The sequence below is a fragment of the Erpetoichthys calabaricus genome, chromosome 3 (assembly GCF_900747795.2).
Source record: "Erpetoichthys calabaricus chromosome 3, fErpCal1.3, whole genome shotgun sequence".
NCBI lineage: Eukaryota > Metazoa > Chordata > Cladistia > Polypteriformes > Polypteridae > Erpetoichthys > Erpetoichthys calabaricus.
In genome coordinates this window covers 77,195,062-77,214,173 of record NC_041396.2, presented here as the reverse complement: position 1 = coordinate 77,214,173, position 19,112 = coordinate 77,195,062, and the positions used below count along the sequence as shown (strand labels likewise).

At 34.6% G+C, this 19,112-nt stretch overlaps 1 protein-coding gene across 2 annotated transcripts in view; it reads right to left on the bottom strand.

The window, feature by feature from the left end:
* Positions 1-19,112, bottom strand: part of asxl2 (ASXL transcriptional regulator 2) — a 315,486-nt gene that overhangs the window by 109,626 nt on the left and 186,748 nt on the right. For both annotated transcript variants that reach the window (XM_028796937.2, XM_028796939.2), the window contains exon 4: positions 9,179-9,311. In XM_028796937.2, the coding sequence (XP_028652770.1) occupies positions 9,179-9,311 (133 nt within the window). The remainder of the gene's footprint in view (positions 1-9,178; positions 9,312-19,112) is intronic.

The window sequence follows — 19,112 nt, the reverse complement described above, 5'->3', positions numbered from 1 at the left end:
TGTATATATATGTATATATGTTTATATATATGTAGATATACAAATATGTATATGTATATATATGTATATATGTGTATATATATGTAGATATACAAATATGTATATGTATATATATGTATATGTGTCTGCATGTGTGTGTGTGTATATATATATATATATATATATATATATATATATATATATATATATATATATGTATGTGTATATATATGTTGATATATGTATATATATGTGGATGTGTATATGTATATATTTATGTATATACAGTATGTTTATGTATATATATGTTTACATAACCTCTTTAACACACTACTTCTCCGCTGTGAAGCGCGGGTATTTTGCTAGTAATACTATATATAAGCTTTACACTCCTTAGGCAGTGCTCATAGGCAAATTACATGTATGTAATATGTAACAGATGTGAAATAAGTCATCCAGAAGACAATTAAGAAAGCTTGTGACATGGCAGCATTAAAAACAGGCTGAACCCAACACTTTCGAATACATAAAATCACATACAGTGGTGTGAAAAACTATTTGCCCCCTTCCTGATTTCTTATTCTTTTGCATGTTTGTCACACAAAATGTTTCTGATCATCAAACACATTTAACCATTAGTCAAATATAACACAAGTAAACACAAAATGCAGTTTGTAAATGGTGGTTTTTATTATTTAGGGAGAAAAAAAAATCCAAACCTACATGGCCCTGTGTGAAAAATTAATTGCCCCCTGAACCTAATAACTGGTTGGGCAGCAATAACTGCAATCAAGCGTTTGCGATAACTTGCAATGAGTCTATTACAGCGCTCTGGAGGAATTTGGGCCCACTCATCTTTGCAAAATTGTTGTAATTCAGCTTTATTTGAGGGTTTTCTAGCATGAACCGCCTTTTTAAGGTCATGCCATAGCATCTCAATTGGATTCAGGTCAGGACTTTGACTAGGCCACTCCAAAGTCTTCATTTTGTTTTTCTTCAGCCATTCAGAGCGCTTCAGCTTGAGTTGACGAACAGATGGCCGGACATTCTCCTTCAGGATTTTTTGGTAGACAGTAGAATTCATGGTTCCATCTATCACAGCAAGCCTTCCAGGTCCTGAAGCAGCAAAACAACCCCAGACCATCACACTACCACCACCATATTTTACTGTTGGTATGATGTTCTTTTTCTGAAATGCTGTGTTCCTTTTACGCCAGATGTAACGGGACATTTGCCTTCCAAAAAGCTCAACTTTTGTCTCATCAGTCCACAAGGTATTTTCCCAAAAGTCTTGGCAATCATTGAGATGTTTCTTAGCAAAATTGAGACGAGCCCTAATGTTCTTTTTGCTTAACAGTGGTTTGCGTCTTGGACATCTGCCATGCAGGCCGTTTTTGCCCAGTCTCTTTCTTATGGTGGAGTCGTGAACACTGACCTTAATTGAGGCAAGTGAGGCCTGCAGTTCTTTAGACGTTGTCCTGGGGTCTTTTGTGACCTCTCGGATGAGTCGTCTCTGCGCTCTTGGGGTAATTTTGGTCGGCCGGCCACTCCTGGGAAGGTTCACCACTGTTCCATGTTTTTTGCCATTTGTGGATAATGGCTCTCACTGTGGTTCGCTGGAGTCCCAAAGCTTTAGAAATGGCTTTATAACCTTTACCAGACTGATAGATCTCAATTACTTCTGTTCTCATTTGTTCCTGAATTTCTTTGGATCTTGGCATGATGTCTAGCTTTTGAGGTGCTTTTGGTCTACTTCTCTGTGTCAGGCAGCTCCTATTTAAGTGATTTCTTGATTGAAACAGGTGTGGCAGTAATCAGGCCTGGGGGTGGCTACGGAAATTGAACTCAGGTGTGATACACCACAGTTAGGTTATTTTTTAACAAGGGGGCAATTACTTTTTCACACAGGGCCATGTAGGTTTGGATTTTTTTTCTCCCTAAATAATAAAAACCATCATTTAAAAACTGCATTTTGTGTTTACTTGTGTTATATTTGACTAATGGTTATATGTGTTTGATGATCAGAAACATTTTGTGTGACAAACATGCAAAAGAATAAGAAATCAGGAAGGGGGCAAATAGTTTTTCACACCACTGTATCTATGCTCATATCATAGCTAATTTAGGGTTACCCAATCAACCTGTACACATTTTTGGATAGTTTATAGATTAATCAAGTCATTATTGTCTAATGAATGTGCTAATCAACATGCAAAATGTCACCACTCTCTGGTGCTACAATTAGCGAGTATAACTACCTTGCTTTTATAATCCGTATAGTGGGGCTTGAAGGGTTTGCAGACATTCGAGGAAACCCATACACTTTTGGAAAGAACAGACAAACTGGACATACACTGTTAGAACCAGGATTGTAAGCCATTATCCTGGAACTGTGAGCTAAACCGCTAAGCACCATTTCTATCACATCTATAAGAAAAACTGTTAGAATAAACATACATATCTATGAACACATGATAGTGACTTTGGAAAGTTAGATAATCAATAGATACTGTATCTAAACAGTTATACACACTCTGAAGGGAGTCCTTGATTTTCAAATTAGATCTCCTGAGGTGGCATGTGTTTTTTTTTCCTCAGTTTGTTTCAACATTTAATTTTGTACTTAACTTGCATTTATGTTTTCATACAATTACCCAACTTTGCCAGAGAGATTATGTGAGACAATAGTGATACACCTGTCCTTATACTTTAAAATTTGGCATGAATTTGCCTTTGATTATTCTTTTTGCACCAAATGAAGTCATCTGAAACACACCATTATATTTTCTTAGAGCACTGAAAAAATGTTCTAAGTCCAGGTGTAAACCAAATATTAAACTGTTAATAGACCTTGGTATTCAAAAGGTTATAATTTGATTTTCCACTTTGGTGCTTCATCAGTTCATTTCAATGCTCAACAATATGGGCATTCAATATTCAAGGACCCAATAAGAATTTTTTATTAGATTCATAATCAATGTGTGGTTTATAATTAAAACCTTCATTAAGAATTTGCGTGTCAAACAGAAGTGTCTCTCTTCATATCAAATATGTTTTGAGGTATGTTTAGTAACAGCAGCACTGTGATTTTCTGGATGTTTATGCAAGTATTTAACAAACACCAACTCTGTTCACTTTAGGATTTTTGTGCATGTTTTCCAACTGCACATATGCTAATAAACAATTTCCATATGGCTTTACAACTTTTATAAAATGTGGAATTGGTTTGTTATCAATCAAAAAAATATATAGCGCAATGATCTTTTTCTGAGATGAGGAGTCAAAAGTGGGATCTTGCTAGAGCAGTACTGGCACTTGTACTCCTTACTTAATTTATTGTAATTGAAAACTGATTAGATAAGCTTACTTACTGTAAGAAAGAGCAAAATTAGTACCTGGACAAAACTGAGTGAATATAGGAGACAGTATATGAAGTCTAGTGTAAATTGTAATCATAATACATTTTATTTATAAGCTCCTTTCATGACACTCAAGATTACTGTACATAAAGTCAGTTAAAACAAAAAAATAGGAAAAGACAAAATTAATAACAAATAAGTAAGACAGTCAAAATTTAAAACAGATAAGAGAGTCAAAATTATAAAACACTGATTAAAAAGAGATCCAAAAATGAATTATTGTAAATTTATTAATCCTAGTGAAGTTATCACTTTTTATAAATATACCCATTTTGCCTGTGTTCATAATTTATAAAAAACTAACCATAGTTACAATATAACCTGCAAAGCTGGAGAGCTCTAAATTACACATAAAACCACTAATATTGAATTCGCTCTTTATAAGTGCTGCAAAGCTAACTAGGTTTATAATAAAAAGTGCTTCACAAATGAAGGTACCTTAAATCATCACAATTTGAGGGCATTTCAAATAAAAACATTTCAGTTCTTCCATCGCAAAATTGCAATTACATTCAGACACTGTTCTTCTTGTTACATAACTCTAGGAGTACCAAATAATTTTTATTTTGCTATATGATCAAATGTAGCAGACTCTCTGCAAATCATGAAATATTGCATGAACCCTTTAGCCTTGTTGAAATATTAATACTAAAAATTCTAAAAGTGATTTATTATAAAATTAAGTATTTTCCTAATATAGACCTGCACCAAAAATAGAAAATCACAATATATCATAGTTCTTTATGAAACATGGCTAAGGTGGAAAATTTAAAATGCTGAGTTTATGCTGCAAATAAATTCTTATACACTGTCAGTGCTAATGACCAATTGTGTTTTTCTAGATAACAGTAAAAATAAGTGTCTCAGAAATATAATATTTTGAATGGTCCCCATGAAAGCAACTTTTTTAATCATTTACTTAAATTTTGAAATGGCTACATTTAAGAAATTTATCCTGAAAACTGTTTTATTGCAAAGCTCTACCTTGCATTCAGTAGTACAGTTTAATTATTACAGATTAATTATTTCAGAAAAAAAGGATAAACCCATACCTACCATATAATAATTAAATTATTTCAGACTAAACAGTCCTCTACAATTAAATCTCTGACAAGCTTGACTGGATTTATGTAACGCATAGGTTTTCTTTTTTTTTTTTTAATTTGCCTAAGGCTGAAAAAATTCTGTTTTCCCTTTTTATCTGATGCCATCAAACTTCTAGAATGCAAAGTATTGTTGAGTGTATGATTTTAATGTGGGCCTATGTTAGTGAGTGCCAGTGATTGTATGTGTGTATGCCCTGCAGTCTTTACTTGACAATGCTGGGATAGGATCTAGCCATCCATGCCTCAGAATTTCATAAAGTGGTCTTGGAAAAGCATGGATGGAAGTGTGCGAAAGTTTATATAAAAAATTGATAGTGTTAGTGGTCTAACAAATTATATTTATGAAGACCTTTTATAAAAAATATTGTTGAAATGCAAGTGCTAAGTTTTCATACTACAAAGAGAAGAATTCTAAAATTCCTCAAATATCCTGGAAAAAAATAATCTTTTGTTAAATCTATTTGTCAATTAAAGACAAATCACATAGTAACACTGTTTCAAACAAGGTATTTAGAAATAGTTAAAGAATTAATTTAAAATTTTGTACTTGTGCTCTAAAATGGGTTTAACTAAATTCTCATTATAGACAGCATTAAACTCATAAATAGTAATACTCTAGCAATCCAATTCAATTTATTTTTGCGTAGCACTCTTCTCTGAAGACTGACTCACATAGTGCATACACAGATTTCCAAAATACAAAATAATATAGAAATATAAAATCATGTAATATTCATGTGCAATAGGCATCTGCTTGAATAGTAGTTCAGGTTTATTGTCAGGTGTACATACTACAATAAAATTCTTACTTGTATGTCTCAAAACAGACACCATAATACAATACCAAAAAAACAGAAACACACAAATACACAGAATGTAGCATACATGCATATAGTGTTCATGTTCCAATGACTGGCTGTTGAGTAATGTTACAACCTGTGGAGACCACTGAAAACCATTTACTTGGGCTCACCTGTTTCCCAAAGTATGAATTTAGGAAAAGGCAGTGGTGCTAATCAAATTTTTTTCAGGAATCAAGCAAAGCAAAGCTACTGGTGGAAAAGAAAAACTCTACAGGATTGAGGATTAAAACTGTAGTGGTCTGTTTGACTTAGGTATATGGTAAAGTGTATGTTAATGTCTAATGTGTATAAATGTGGTATAATCAAATGATGGTCTCATTATCTGTCTGTAATCACCGATGCCAAAAGTCAAAGATTCTAAAAGATATGTCTAGTTATTCAATGTTCCTCTAAGACCTTGTTGACATATTCTATTGAACTGTTTTGTTCTTTAATCTTCAATACATGATTATCTTGTTCGCTGCATCATTCCTCAGTCATTTAGATTTATTTCTCTCATTTATTATTTTAAACAAACTCCATTACAGTTTATATCTGCTTTGGTAAGATTTACGTGGATTCACCTAGAGTACCTGAGGTGTTTTTTCTTCATTTTGTCCCTGTGGGTCAGATATGTTCTTACCTTACACTGTTTACAGTATAAAGTCAGTTGCTCACTCATTAGTTTACCCAGTCTAACTCTTTTATGATTCTCAGTTTTTGAACTTGTGCCATCTGACTTCCATGGCTGATACTAAGGGCACATGGTCAATCATCATTACATTGCACCAGTATCACAACAAATTTATCTACAGTTTTGTGCATTTGTGAAACACTATGATGACAACTAATAGTGTGAGTTGTTCCTCTTTGAAGGAATGGATAAGACGTTCACATGTTAAAATATTTTCTGTAGTTTCAAAAGCTTGTCAATCTTCTTTTTCTGCAAAAAGTTGTGTCACATTTGCTTTAATGGTCACTCGTTACTATAGAAGTTCTGGCAAATCATATGGGCTCTTATTGTACAGAGGAATTCTGTAGTTGACCTTTTCAATCTCTTCATTAAAGCTGGCTAGGACTGACTCCGAACTGTTCAATTTGAAAAATGCAGAATATCTCTAAAGACATGGAACAGTTTGTGGATATAACAATCTTCTCACAATGAATATTAGAAACAACTGGTATCCTAGCTTTTGTATCTAAAAGCAAGCAAAACACATTTATCCTCAATGGCAGGGGTATCTTAAAATGCATGCTTTCTTGTTATACAATAATGTTATAGTACTTATGACTGTGTAATGCATGCAAAGCTCCAGTGTTATTACTTGCTAAAAGAGAATAATTAGTACCAGCTTTTGTTTAATAATCTGAACTTCTCCGTGAAGTTTAAATCATCACTTAGTACTACATGTAAAGTTAAACATGTAAAGTTATAAACACTTTTTGCATAATGTAAACGCCAATTTATTAATTGAAATCAGCAATAATAACTACCCCACTGTACCCACATTACAACCACCCTTCCTTATGAAATTTTTCAAACAGCACGTAATCGCCTGAATTTTAAGTTGCATGCAAAATTTCATTAAGATCACATCATCCTTTATTTGAAATAATGCACAATTTCTTTGTTGCCCCCCATTACAACCACCATATGAAATTTTTAGAATGCCACATAGCTTATATTTTAATTTGAACCAACAGCAGCCTATACGTATACAACATTTACTGAAAATTGGTTTAGTCATTTTTGCTTGATTGGTGAACAAACAGACACAAAAAATAGACAAACAAACAGACAAGATGCAAACTAAGGGCTGAAATAAAGTCCTTGGTATGAAAAACAAATAACATCAAGCTAAAAAATTCAAAAGACAGACAGGGTATTACAAGTTGACATACAGTATGTAGACAAACTAGCCAAAGCACCCAACATTTCCTTGGTATAAACAAATGGGAAAAAATGTCTTTTGGAAATTCAATATTGCTGAAAACAACCTACGACTTACTCTTAGACAAAACCCACAGTTCAGCTAGACAATGCCAAATTAACTGAGAAGAAAACGCTGTACGTACCTTCTGCTTTGTCTGCTACAAAATTTTGTGTATATTGATGATGATATCCTTGTCCCAGTGCACTCGTGCTGCCTGATGGGAACTGTAGTTCCTGTGTCAGCACCATTTTTCAGTTGCCCCCCTCCCATTATAACCCCTCTTCCCAAAACAATATATAGTCTTTATTGTAAGTTCGACCAACAGCAATGTACATGCAAAATTTCTCCATTTTTGTATGATCAGAGAACTAACAGACAAACAGACACCCAGACGGAAATGGCTTACAATTTGATATATACAAATAGCTCACTTCTGCATCTTTAATCATTACTGTGTGATAAATTACAAATGTTTTCTCAAGTTGCTTTGCTCCCTTTTATAACTACAACATTTTTCTCTTTTGTACCCTTTTATGACGTTTTTTTGTGACAGGAATCCACTAGATTCTCATGTTATTTTTACCTTATTTAGAGCACTGTAGAAGTCTCTAAGACCATTAATAATTAATACAACAAACGTGGAAACTATTTTGTAAAATAATGTTATTAAACATTTTGATATTTTAAATACAAAGACTTTAATTTATTCAGTTGCTTTTTCAAATTTCTAGTACCTTTTTTCTCCACTTTTATCATCATGGAGTGGTATGTGGATCTTTCCTCTTACCTACAAATTGTTTGTTGCATAGTTTGGTCAAATTAGATTTATGATAATGCACTTTGGAGAAAAATGCAGCTTGATAGAAAGGGAGACGAAGACACTGCTTTCAAGAATTACTACTGAAAATGTTGGGAGTATATGATGGAAAATGTAAGCTTTAGGGACACTCAAGGTGAGTAGAAGTTTTCTAATAAAATGGATGCAGTCATATTGATGCAGCTCTTATGTTAAGTTCCCTGACTGCAGGAAAGAAAAGAGGAGCTATGTGGGCAGAGGCTGATCAATTTCATTTCAGAATTCACACAGTAAATGCTTTCCAAGAAACTCGGACAGATTGATTGAGATTTTCCAGCATGGAACGCCAAAGGCCTATTTCATTGAGTGTTTGTTTTAAATGTCATAAGCATGTGCACCCTTTGTTATAGCTATTTTCATTGATTAACGTAATTACTCATTTAATAAAGTACTATAATTGTATCTGATGTCATATTATGTGATTGTAATGTTTTGGGAAATATACTTTAATATTATATTTATACGGGCGGCATGGTGGCGCAGTGGGTAGCGCTGCTGCCTCACAGTTGGGAGACCTGGGGACCTGGGTTTGCTTCCCAGGTCCTCCCTGCATGGAGTTTGCATGTTCTCCCCGTGTCTGCGTGGGTTTCCTCCGGGCGCTCTGGTTTCCTCCCACAGTCCAAAGACATGCTGGTTAGGTGGATTGGCGATTCTAAATTGGCCCTAGTGTATGCTTGGAGTTTGTGTGTGTCCTGCGGTGGGTTGGCACTCTGCCCGGGACTGGTTCCTACCTTGTGCCCTGTGTTGTCTGGGATTGGCTCCAGCAGACCCCCATGACCCTGTGTTCGGATTCAGCGGGTTGGAAAATGGATGGATGGATGGATGGAATATATTTATACACTATTTTGTAAAGCTCAGTTCAATCAACAAGTGTATTGCTATTGGAGGTATAATTTTTTAAAGAAAACTAAGTGCATGGCTTCTACCAAAAATCAGGATTCATGAGGCTTTAAAATAAAAAAATAAATCACAGTTTGTTATATTACTCCCTCACATATACTAGGTTTACTTTAACCATTGTGTGCCTCTGCAGAATACTTGCCTTTCCTCTTCCACTTGCTCTTCTTGCTATCTTTATTGCTATTTTTCTTTGTAATTTGATTATTTGAATGTCTGTCTCTGCTATCTTCAGAATCCTCTTCACAAAGAACCTTTTCGTTTCCTGAGTTGTCCTTCTGTACAGGAACAAAAAAACACAAAATAAATATCTGCATTTGTTATCCAGAAGACTATGTCATAATTTCATCCATTATTTACTTGAATCTTCCTTCCTAATAGGATTACTATAATACTAATTTAACTCACTGTATATGATACTTCCTTTAATGTAGATAAAACATTAGAATACTTGTCTAAGGGTGAAAAGTATCAATACACTTACAGAAATAACTAAAAAAGTTATCTGTAGGTCTTTAAACTTGGGTCAGGGAGTTTGACAAATTATCAATAATTTGTCATTAATGTAGCTTGGGGCAAAAAATTACTGTCAACAGAGATACAGAATGCAAACCATGAATTTTAATTGTTATACTAGGTTGATCGGTTTCTAATTTGACACATACTGCTGTGAGTCTGATGTCACTGATCCAAAAACAAAGCTTCAATGTGTAAAAAGTTATAAAAATGAACATACAGTGTTTACTTCATCTGAAATTCCCTGTGGTTTTGTAAACATGAATTTCAAAATAGCTTGTGAATGCCATCAAGATTAATGTATCATTTAAAAAAAATTGAAAGTAAAAAAAGATCTATGCAAAATAATTATTTTTTGACATATTTTTTTACATATTTAATTTTTTCCAAACAATATTCAGTCTACTTACTGTATATGTATTTTTTAAAGAAGGAAGCAAATAAAGCATGGATGTGAAATTAATACACAAAGTGTGAATAACTAATAATTTGTATGCATTATCATTTTAAACACCTGTACAACTACATGGTTCTAGAATCTCTATCAAGTCATTAAAGTAAAATGGAATGTGGCATTGCAGTTACAGTAATTTGGAATTTAAAAACTAGTCCAATAATTTGACTTACTTAATTAAATCAATGTGGAATTTAAAAAATATCCAGATAATTTAATTACTGTCTGAAATTAATAAATATTAATTGAAGAAGATGAAATATATATTTAGTACATGAAAAAAGGGCAGAACTTTGTTGCCTTGTAATATAGTACATTTTAATCTGCTAAATCACCATTAATAAACTGCTGAAGCAGATTGCTTTTGCATTATGATGTTAGAAATAATGATTTATTTCACAAATCGCCAATATTATGAAGAATATCCACCACTTCAAAGTGTGCAGAACAGTAAGAAATATTACAATAAGTTTCTATTACAACCATGTAAAGTCAAGAGAATAAAACAAATTCTTCACATATTCAATTAGGTCCTTAATATTTGCTTTCAGAAAGTGAAAGCCCACCTTTAATATGAGACACCATGTATGTGGTCTTATTAAGCAATTTTCTCTTAATTTGACTGTAATATCAATATTTATTCAGCTTATGTATTAACATCATACATACTTAACTGTAAGTTTAGGATGGAGATCTTGGTTGTATTATATACTGTAAATCTGTTCACTTGAGTAAGACAAGTTAGTAAGTCAGTTTACAGTTAAAGGACTTTTAAAAAGGTGTGTTAGATTATGAAAAAAGTAAATGAACAAGGAAACCTGTCTTGCATAAAAATATAATCTAAAATGCACATTTGGGATGTGATATCGAGATCTAGAGAAAAACCTGCAAAGGTAACTGTAAGAATATGCAAACTCCATCTAGCCATCAACTAGGCAAGGAGCTATGAAGCAGCATAACTGACAGTCGTATCTAGTGTAGTAAAACTAAAATCTGTACTGCAGTTCAATATGTCCACAGGGAGAACTTTGTGCTGTGCACATGAGATCCAGCATAAGTGTCACACCAAATTCCAGCATACCATGCTTGTGCATGGTGTTACATGCTGAATGTTTAAAGTCACCTTCTCAGAAAAAGTCACCTACTGTTCAGCACCTTATAAATTTTGAGTAGCAGAGAATGAAGTCTCACAAAACTGCTCAATTAACATTTTGCCTTTTTGAAAGACTTATTTAGCTTTCACCATTGTCAAATTTCTTATTCCTGTCAGTATTGTTTTAGTCATTGTAAGAAACTCTTTAGTGCTGCTAAAGCAGCATTTTCTACAGTGCGAGTGTTGCAATAACTCCCATCAACCACAAATATATGGAACAAAGATCCACTGTCAGGTTATTTGCAACATCTGGGAAATGTGTTACACAAGTCAAAGCAGGACTCAAAGCAGCAGAAATGATATTTCATTAATAGGAGGCAGTTCCGGGCAGACACACTGAAAACAATGCTAGAACATTTTCTGTATTATCATGCTTAAAATATTGATAAACCAATATTTAACAAACACGTGCCTAATTTTCTAATTTATTACTAAAAACATTCATAACAATACAGTATACTGTTCCAAAAGAATTTTCTACTATGACCTTCTTTTACCAACTCTTTTACGGCCAGCATAAATGGTAAGGCGCTTATTTAAACTGATCTATAAACAGGTTGCTTCTTTTTTACTCCAAGACAAGATTTATTGAATTGAGAAAAATGTAAATACCATCATACATCTACCTTGTTCGATTGTTATAATTTTATATATTTCTATTTATATCAAGTTCTGGAGCAGCCAGAGTAGCACTGGGTAATAGGCAGGTAAGTAATGCTGAAATAGGGACTAGTCTATTGCATGGCATATTCATACACTCTAGACACATAACTGAACATCTTGTAATATAAAAGCAAAACCTAAATAAACAAGAGCAGATTCAGACACTCTCCTGGAACTGTGAGGCAGTAACAATAACCCTGTGCCACCCTGTATATTTGTTCTAGAGTAATATCAAGGATGCTGACACCATTTCTCCTCTCTAGATATATCTTTATTCTGATTTCCAGGACCTTCCTGTCAGTACCATTTTTGGATATCATCTCCATCTGATGTGATACAGTATCTTATCTATGCATTCATTTTCTGAACCCACTGAGATCTTTTAATGGTTACAGGTAAAGTCTATACATGAGATCTGGACCCAGCCTGGTTAGGATGCCAATACATGCAACAAACACAAATTCACACTGACACATACCATGCCAATTTAGAATTTCAAATGTCGGTAATATATACACACAACTGATCAAAATTTTTAAAAGACCTCCGTTTTTCAGTTTTTACGGAAATGTATGTCTTAATGTTTCATGAAATCAAGGCATAGAAAAAATAAACAATCACAAAAACAAATAACTCAAGAAATCATTAAGTGTAAAAAATTTTATTCAAATTTTTGATTCATCAAAGTAGCCACCTGCTGCTGATATAAAAAACATACACATGGTATTTTTTCTATAACGGAAATCAAATATTGGTCAGAAAGATCTTCCCAGCATTGTTGCAGAAGTTCCCACAAATATGATGCATTTGCAGATTGCTTTCCTTTAACCCTTATGTCCAGTTATGGGGTTTAGTTCTGGAGACTGTGCTGGCTATTCCATGTTTTGAAGTGTACTTTATTGTTCTTTTCTTTAAATATAGTTCTGGCATAGCCTGGGGGTATGTTTTGGGTCATTGTCTTGCTATAGGGTGAACCCCTGACCTACTAGATGCAGACTAGAAAGTATTATGTGGTGCTATAAAATGCTGTGGTAAACCTTTTGATTCAGAATGCCAGTCACTGTGCAAGTCACCAACTGTGCCTCCAGCAAAAGAACCCAAAGACAATTGCACTTCCTCATCCACGTATGACAGTTTGTATCAAACACTGAGGAACCATCCTTTCACCAACTCAACAGCATACAAAACACCTTGCGTGATGAATCAAAGATTTCAGATTTTGATTTATCGGTCCATAAGACTTTCTTCCAGTCTTCAGTAGTCCACAACCAGTATTTCAAGGCCCTATTTCATCATCTAAGGAATGGCTTTCTCACTGCCACTCGCCCTGTCAAACCTGCAGCACAATGTCTCCTCTTCATAGTAGAAATTGAGACTTGCCTTTTTCGACCATTGTTAAGCTGTGCTTGAAGCTGTTGTGCTAGGAGTTGCCCATCAACTATCAACTGGTGACCCTCAGAAATGTGTCTTCTGATTGGGTTGTGACTTTGAGTCTCTTCTTGTGAGACATTCTTGCTTTTGGATTGTGTGGAACACCATACTCACAGACACTTTGATTTTTTTTTTGCAATATCTCTAAATGAAAGGCCTACACTTCTAAGCGTAATAATGCTCCATCTCATTTCATTGTTAACTGTTGTTTACTTGCCATTATCACTGAAATTTACAGCTTTCTATAATGTAATATTGTCCAAGTAGTACTTCAGATGGTGTAGTAACACAGTCTGTTCCAATTCTGCTTTAAGACAGCAGGTTTTTAAAGTAATCAACAGAAGTTTGGAAACCTGTGAAAACTGTTTTCTTTAACTTATACTTACTTTAATTGCTGCAGAACATCTGTCAGTTGTAACTATTTGGTTGTTTCCCGAAGAAGGCCCATTTGTAATATTCTGAATTTTTCTTTTTTCAGTTTTTGCTAACCTAAACTTTAAATTTAAACCACTGGCAGTTTATTGCTTAACATTTCACCATTTTAGGTCATTCATGAAGGTTTATGGATGTGCTGAGAGAGGACATGCAGGTGATGGGTGTAACAGAACAAGAGGCAGAGGACAGAAAGATATGGAAGAAGATGATCCGCTGTGGCGACCCCTAACAGGAGCAGCCAAAAGAAGAAGATTGCATTTCAGATGATTAAATTTGAAGAAAAACTGGAAAAACAGGTGTTCTAAAACTAGAAGAGAATCGGGAAATACAGAGAAAATTGATATAATAATAATAATAATAATAATTCATTACATCTATAGAACATTGGAGAATGTTAATGCCAGACTTTGATCAGGCTGGTAATTAAATCTTGGTCCCTAAATTTTTAAGAGAGCAGCACTAATCGGTTTGCTAACGCCACCCATATTCCAGATCTAGATTTAATATTTGCTTCACAAAATAGTCTTTATTTACTCAACAATCATGACAGTACAATTACAAGTTGTTATACCCCAAAACTCTTAAGAAACATTTGTAAATACTATACAGACTGACTTTACCAACATGCTGTAATGTATAACTACTATATATGACTAGTAACTCTAATCAGCTATCAATAATGTGTAAACCACTCTCATCTATACTACATAGACTGTCATGCATGCGCCTTGCAGGCTCAGCCAAGGAATGTAGTAACTCACCAGGACAAAAGGGGGCAGTGCCACTAACAATGTTGTCTCCTTTTTTTCCCTACAGCACTGAGAAGCTGCCCAAGGAAGGCACTTAACCCAGACACTTTTGGTCCAGCCGCCTTAAAACCCCAGGCGCCCTATAAGTAGACATCATTTACTGGCCCCTCTGGCAAAACTCTGCTAGAAGCGACAGAGCCTCATTCTCTGTTCTAACAATCCCACTGAAGGGACAAATGCTTGCGTGCATCTTTTTTCTTTAATTTCCATTTCTGTCTCCGGACGATAAATGGGACAACGCGGTTGGTGCCCCAAAATGTGCACACATGTTCCAAGCTGTCATTACCACAACCAGCCACCAGATTTAGTTTACATTTAGAAACACATATGGAAACATTTTAGCTTGTACTAAGGAACTTTAAGTGCTTTATGACAATAATTTAAATTTAATAAAAAATTCCATTTCAATTGCAAATGTTCAGAGACAAACTGTGAAAGAAAATAGACCGAGCTAACAGTCATTACAAGATATAAACAGAAATTTTCCAGAATTGTATAATTACAAAGAGAAGCAAAAATAAAAAGCAGTTGTTTCATGTAACTGTATCATTTATTTACTCTGTCTGTTTCAAAGCTTAATCATAAAAATAGCATTCTGAAATTCTATCTAGTGTTTTATCTTTATTTTATCAGTGTGTGTCATACTTCTGTCCTCCCTTGATTTTTCTTAAATAACTGCACTGAAATGTCTATCTTGTATATTCGTTCTTGTTTTATACATAATAGTCCCCTTATTATCACCACAAGCAGTGTTATTGAACATTGGTAGCTAGTTGTGAATCACTGCTCTTATCCTCCAGCTGGCATTTCTTCTTTAAAAATCATCTCCTGGTGCTATTATAGACATTATTGAACATTGCTTCCCAATGTGAATTCCTGTTCTCTCTTCCGCAGACAATCAAAAAAAATTCACTGAAAAAATGTCACACTTACTTTCAGTCACATGATGATTGATGAAGAAAACCACATTTATTTCACTTGGGTAAAAAAAAACATATATAAGCTCACATGAAATGGCATCATAATTTTTTTGCACAGTTTGGAAAATAATGTACACAGACACCAGCAGTCTGGGGAAAGGAGAACACATGAAATAGCACATTGTGAACAGAGCAAACCAAAGTGAAAAGCGTAGCACTGGATGGTTGGTACTCACAATGCTTTCACAAACACAGCAATGTAAGCAAATGCAAAAATAAATGGTGGGCTTTCCTTGCTTGTGCTACAAGAAGATGCTGACAAATATCCAAGCTTTTACTATGCTGAAGCTCAAGGACATATGGAACATGGGATAGAGCCACAATTGATGTACTGTTTCGGGAAAACAAATCATATTTGAGTACATCTGTATTGAAAAATAGACACACATATTCAATAACATACAAACAATGATTTGACAGTAGATTTACTCAAATGTTGACTGTGTACATTGTATACTGGTAGTTTTACTGCTATATCAGACATCTGGCACACTTTGTGAAGAACTCATTTGTTATGAGTAAGGGCAGTACATAACTGTTGAAGAATAGTTATTACTGAAGAAATGTTCATCCTCTTGTATCCTCTTACAAATCTGGCATAAATCTAGATAGCTGCTGAGTTAACCCTTTGCGGTCGTTAGGCCAGAAAACTGGCCTTAGTAAAAAGTGCGCTATAGGTCGTCAGGCCACCGCTGGTGGCCCTGCAAGTTTCTGACCGATTTGCACAGTCGCCTGGTCGAGAAAAGTGGCCTGTGTTATTCCCACGTGCTTGAAAAAAATAACTGCTGTAATTATTGGCGTTTTTTCAATAATTAATTACAACTAATGTAGCGTGACGTTGAAAATTAAATACGACTGCAAAGGGTTAAATAACAGATATATACAAAATGACATTCCCTATATTGCAAAACATACTACTCATGGCACAAAGAACAAAAGTTTGCAACTGTGGTGATTCAACTACTGAGTATTACACAGGAGATGGGAGAAATGTTAGTCACATCACTGTCCATGGTAAATAAGCTACTTACTTAGAAGACAAGTCTGCTCAATATCAAACTGTAAACAAAATGAGACAGACGCGGTCTGACTGTGCCAGATGAAGACAGACATGCAACTTAAAAAAAAAAAAATCAACTGCCACTTTCTTTGGTGCATGAGTCATTTACAGATACCATAATTAACTAATTATGTACAAAAATAAGTTTTTACATCATTTATTACACCGTGTTTCCAGCAAGTGGTTTGCTTTTTACAACTAAATACTGAAGTGGTTTTATGCTGTGACAGATAGGGGGCACTCTAGCTCCCTTGAACCCTCGGACAATACGCCAGACACCAGATAAAAGTCCAAAATGAATTTATTATAATAATAAATGTGCACAAAGCACCCTCCACACCGCAATACTCAATTAAACAATACACAACAAACAATCCTCCACTCCCAGACGCTTAGCCACCCTGCCTCCCAACTCAGCTCGTCTGTCTGGGATTTCCCAGGGTCCTTTATAGTCCTTGACCCAGGAGTGCTTCTGAACCCTCAGTCCATGTGACTTCCTAGCACTTCCGGGTCAGATCAAAAACTCTTCTTTTTCATCCCGGAAGTACGTCATTCCCTCTGTCACTGTGACTAAGACGTACTTCCGGGTTATAGGGGAAATACACGTCCTTGGGCATCCCTGCAGCGACTCCTGGCAGCCCCCATGGTAGCCAGCAGGGCTGTGCATAAAAACTCCATTGTCCATAATTCCCTGCTGGCATTCGGGGTACCTCCATGCTGCAAGGAGGGCTCCATCTGGCGGCCTGGGGATTTTGGCCAGGTTTAAATGGTCGGCCATATCTCACAATGCCGAGTAGCAGACTTCCAAAAGCTGCTCTTGTCAGAGTATACTTTCAGGTTTCTTGTAGAATGACACATTGCCAAAAAACAAAAAGAGCAAAAAAAAAGAAAAGTGTCACTGTAAAGATGCTAAGGATCTGTGCTGTGCTGACTGGTGTTGCAAACTGTTTTGAAATACACCTATATGCCACTTGCCATGTGCACATCATTTACACATCCACTGAAATATGTGAGAACGTTTATAAACTATTTCTACAAAAAAAAGTTGTCACTTCATATGTTATTTTATGCGCCCAGCTAAAAGAAATGTATTGTTTTGCTTTACATTAATAAATACTAAAACAATTTTTCTACTGAGCAGCAGTGCAACAACACTAAGAATTTTTAAATGAAATTGTATACTAGCATTTAAAGTCAAAATATTTGCACACAATATATGCTGTAGGCCAAGAGATTCTTTTTTTTCACCTGAATTAAGTAATTTTTGAGGGTAGTGGCAGTAGGAAAGAACAATCAGAATTCAGAATTTTCAGTACTGAAAATTTGTGGCCGATTCTAGTGTTAGAAGCCAAAACCTCTGCAATGGATAAGAAAGTTGACCATGGGTTTATTTGACTGTTGGAGATGTTTTTTGTCATGATGATGATGTTATTTGCCTCTGTGGTACTCATATGAGCAAAATTAATCGAGCATTAAAAGTTTACCTGTGTGAGATTTTGCCTCCAACATTCAAGCATTTTGTCCTTTAATGCCAGTTTTGACCTGTGTGTGTGTGTGAAGCTGGAAGGAGAGGTGCATTTCTAGAAATGTGCATTTTTACTGTAGTAATCATTAATGAAAGAAACAGGTTTAAAAAATTCCAGAAGTTTTTTTTTCCTTAGCTTTTCAAATTCTAATTCTTGGCACAACAAATTTTAGAAGTATCTCCAGTTACTAATAAAATTATTTTTTCTGTTTTCTATTGTTAAGTCTAGTTTAATCTTAAAATGCAATTATACAGCAAGAAAGCTTAACAAGAAAGAATATCATGCAGATGGATTTTCCTTACCCTGCTTATTCCTTACTATTAAAATTTAGAGCAAGAACATTTTCCACAAAATTAGTATTCATTGGCATAATTAAAGATTTCTTGCAGCACATCTTTTATCATCCAGCAAGGTGCTTGAAAACCAATTACCTTCAGCATTAATCATTACACATTTATGTCAAGAATTGAAAAGCAGGATCTCTGAAATCCATTAAGAGATGAAATATTATTATTATTATACTATACCTGTATTTGAAAAAAAATCAGAATTTCAGCAATTCTTGATAAGAATGGTATAACTATTTGATGCTAATCAATAGAAATATTAGCAAAACAAAATTTAATTTCCTTTAGCATTATACTGATATAAAGCATGTTCAAATGTTAATTAAATCAGCTCCCCATGCATTTGCTGTGTGAACTGAATTATTGGTGGACTTTCAATTACATATAATTGGCTCCAACTGTTTCACTTTAATCACGTTTTATCTAAAATTCTGACTGGGATCCCTAGGGGGTTAAAAGGCATTTAGGAATCTATTTGTTCACATCTATGTAATTGCTTGTACTATGTGCAAGGAAGAATCTACTGCTTGCTTCTAAAGTAAGTTATGAATACTTTAAACCAAGGACTTCATTTTGGAATTTTCAACCATCTACCGAATACCATGGAAATTGATACCATGTTGAAACTCTACAAAACTTGAAAAAAATTATTAAACAATCAGAGGTGCTGTTTTTAAGTCATTCACAATATCTCTTGTACACAAA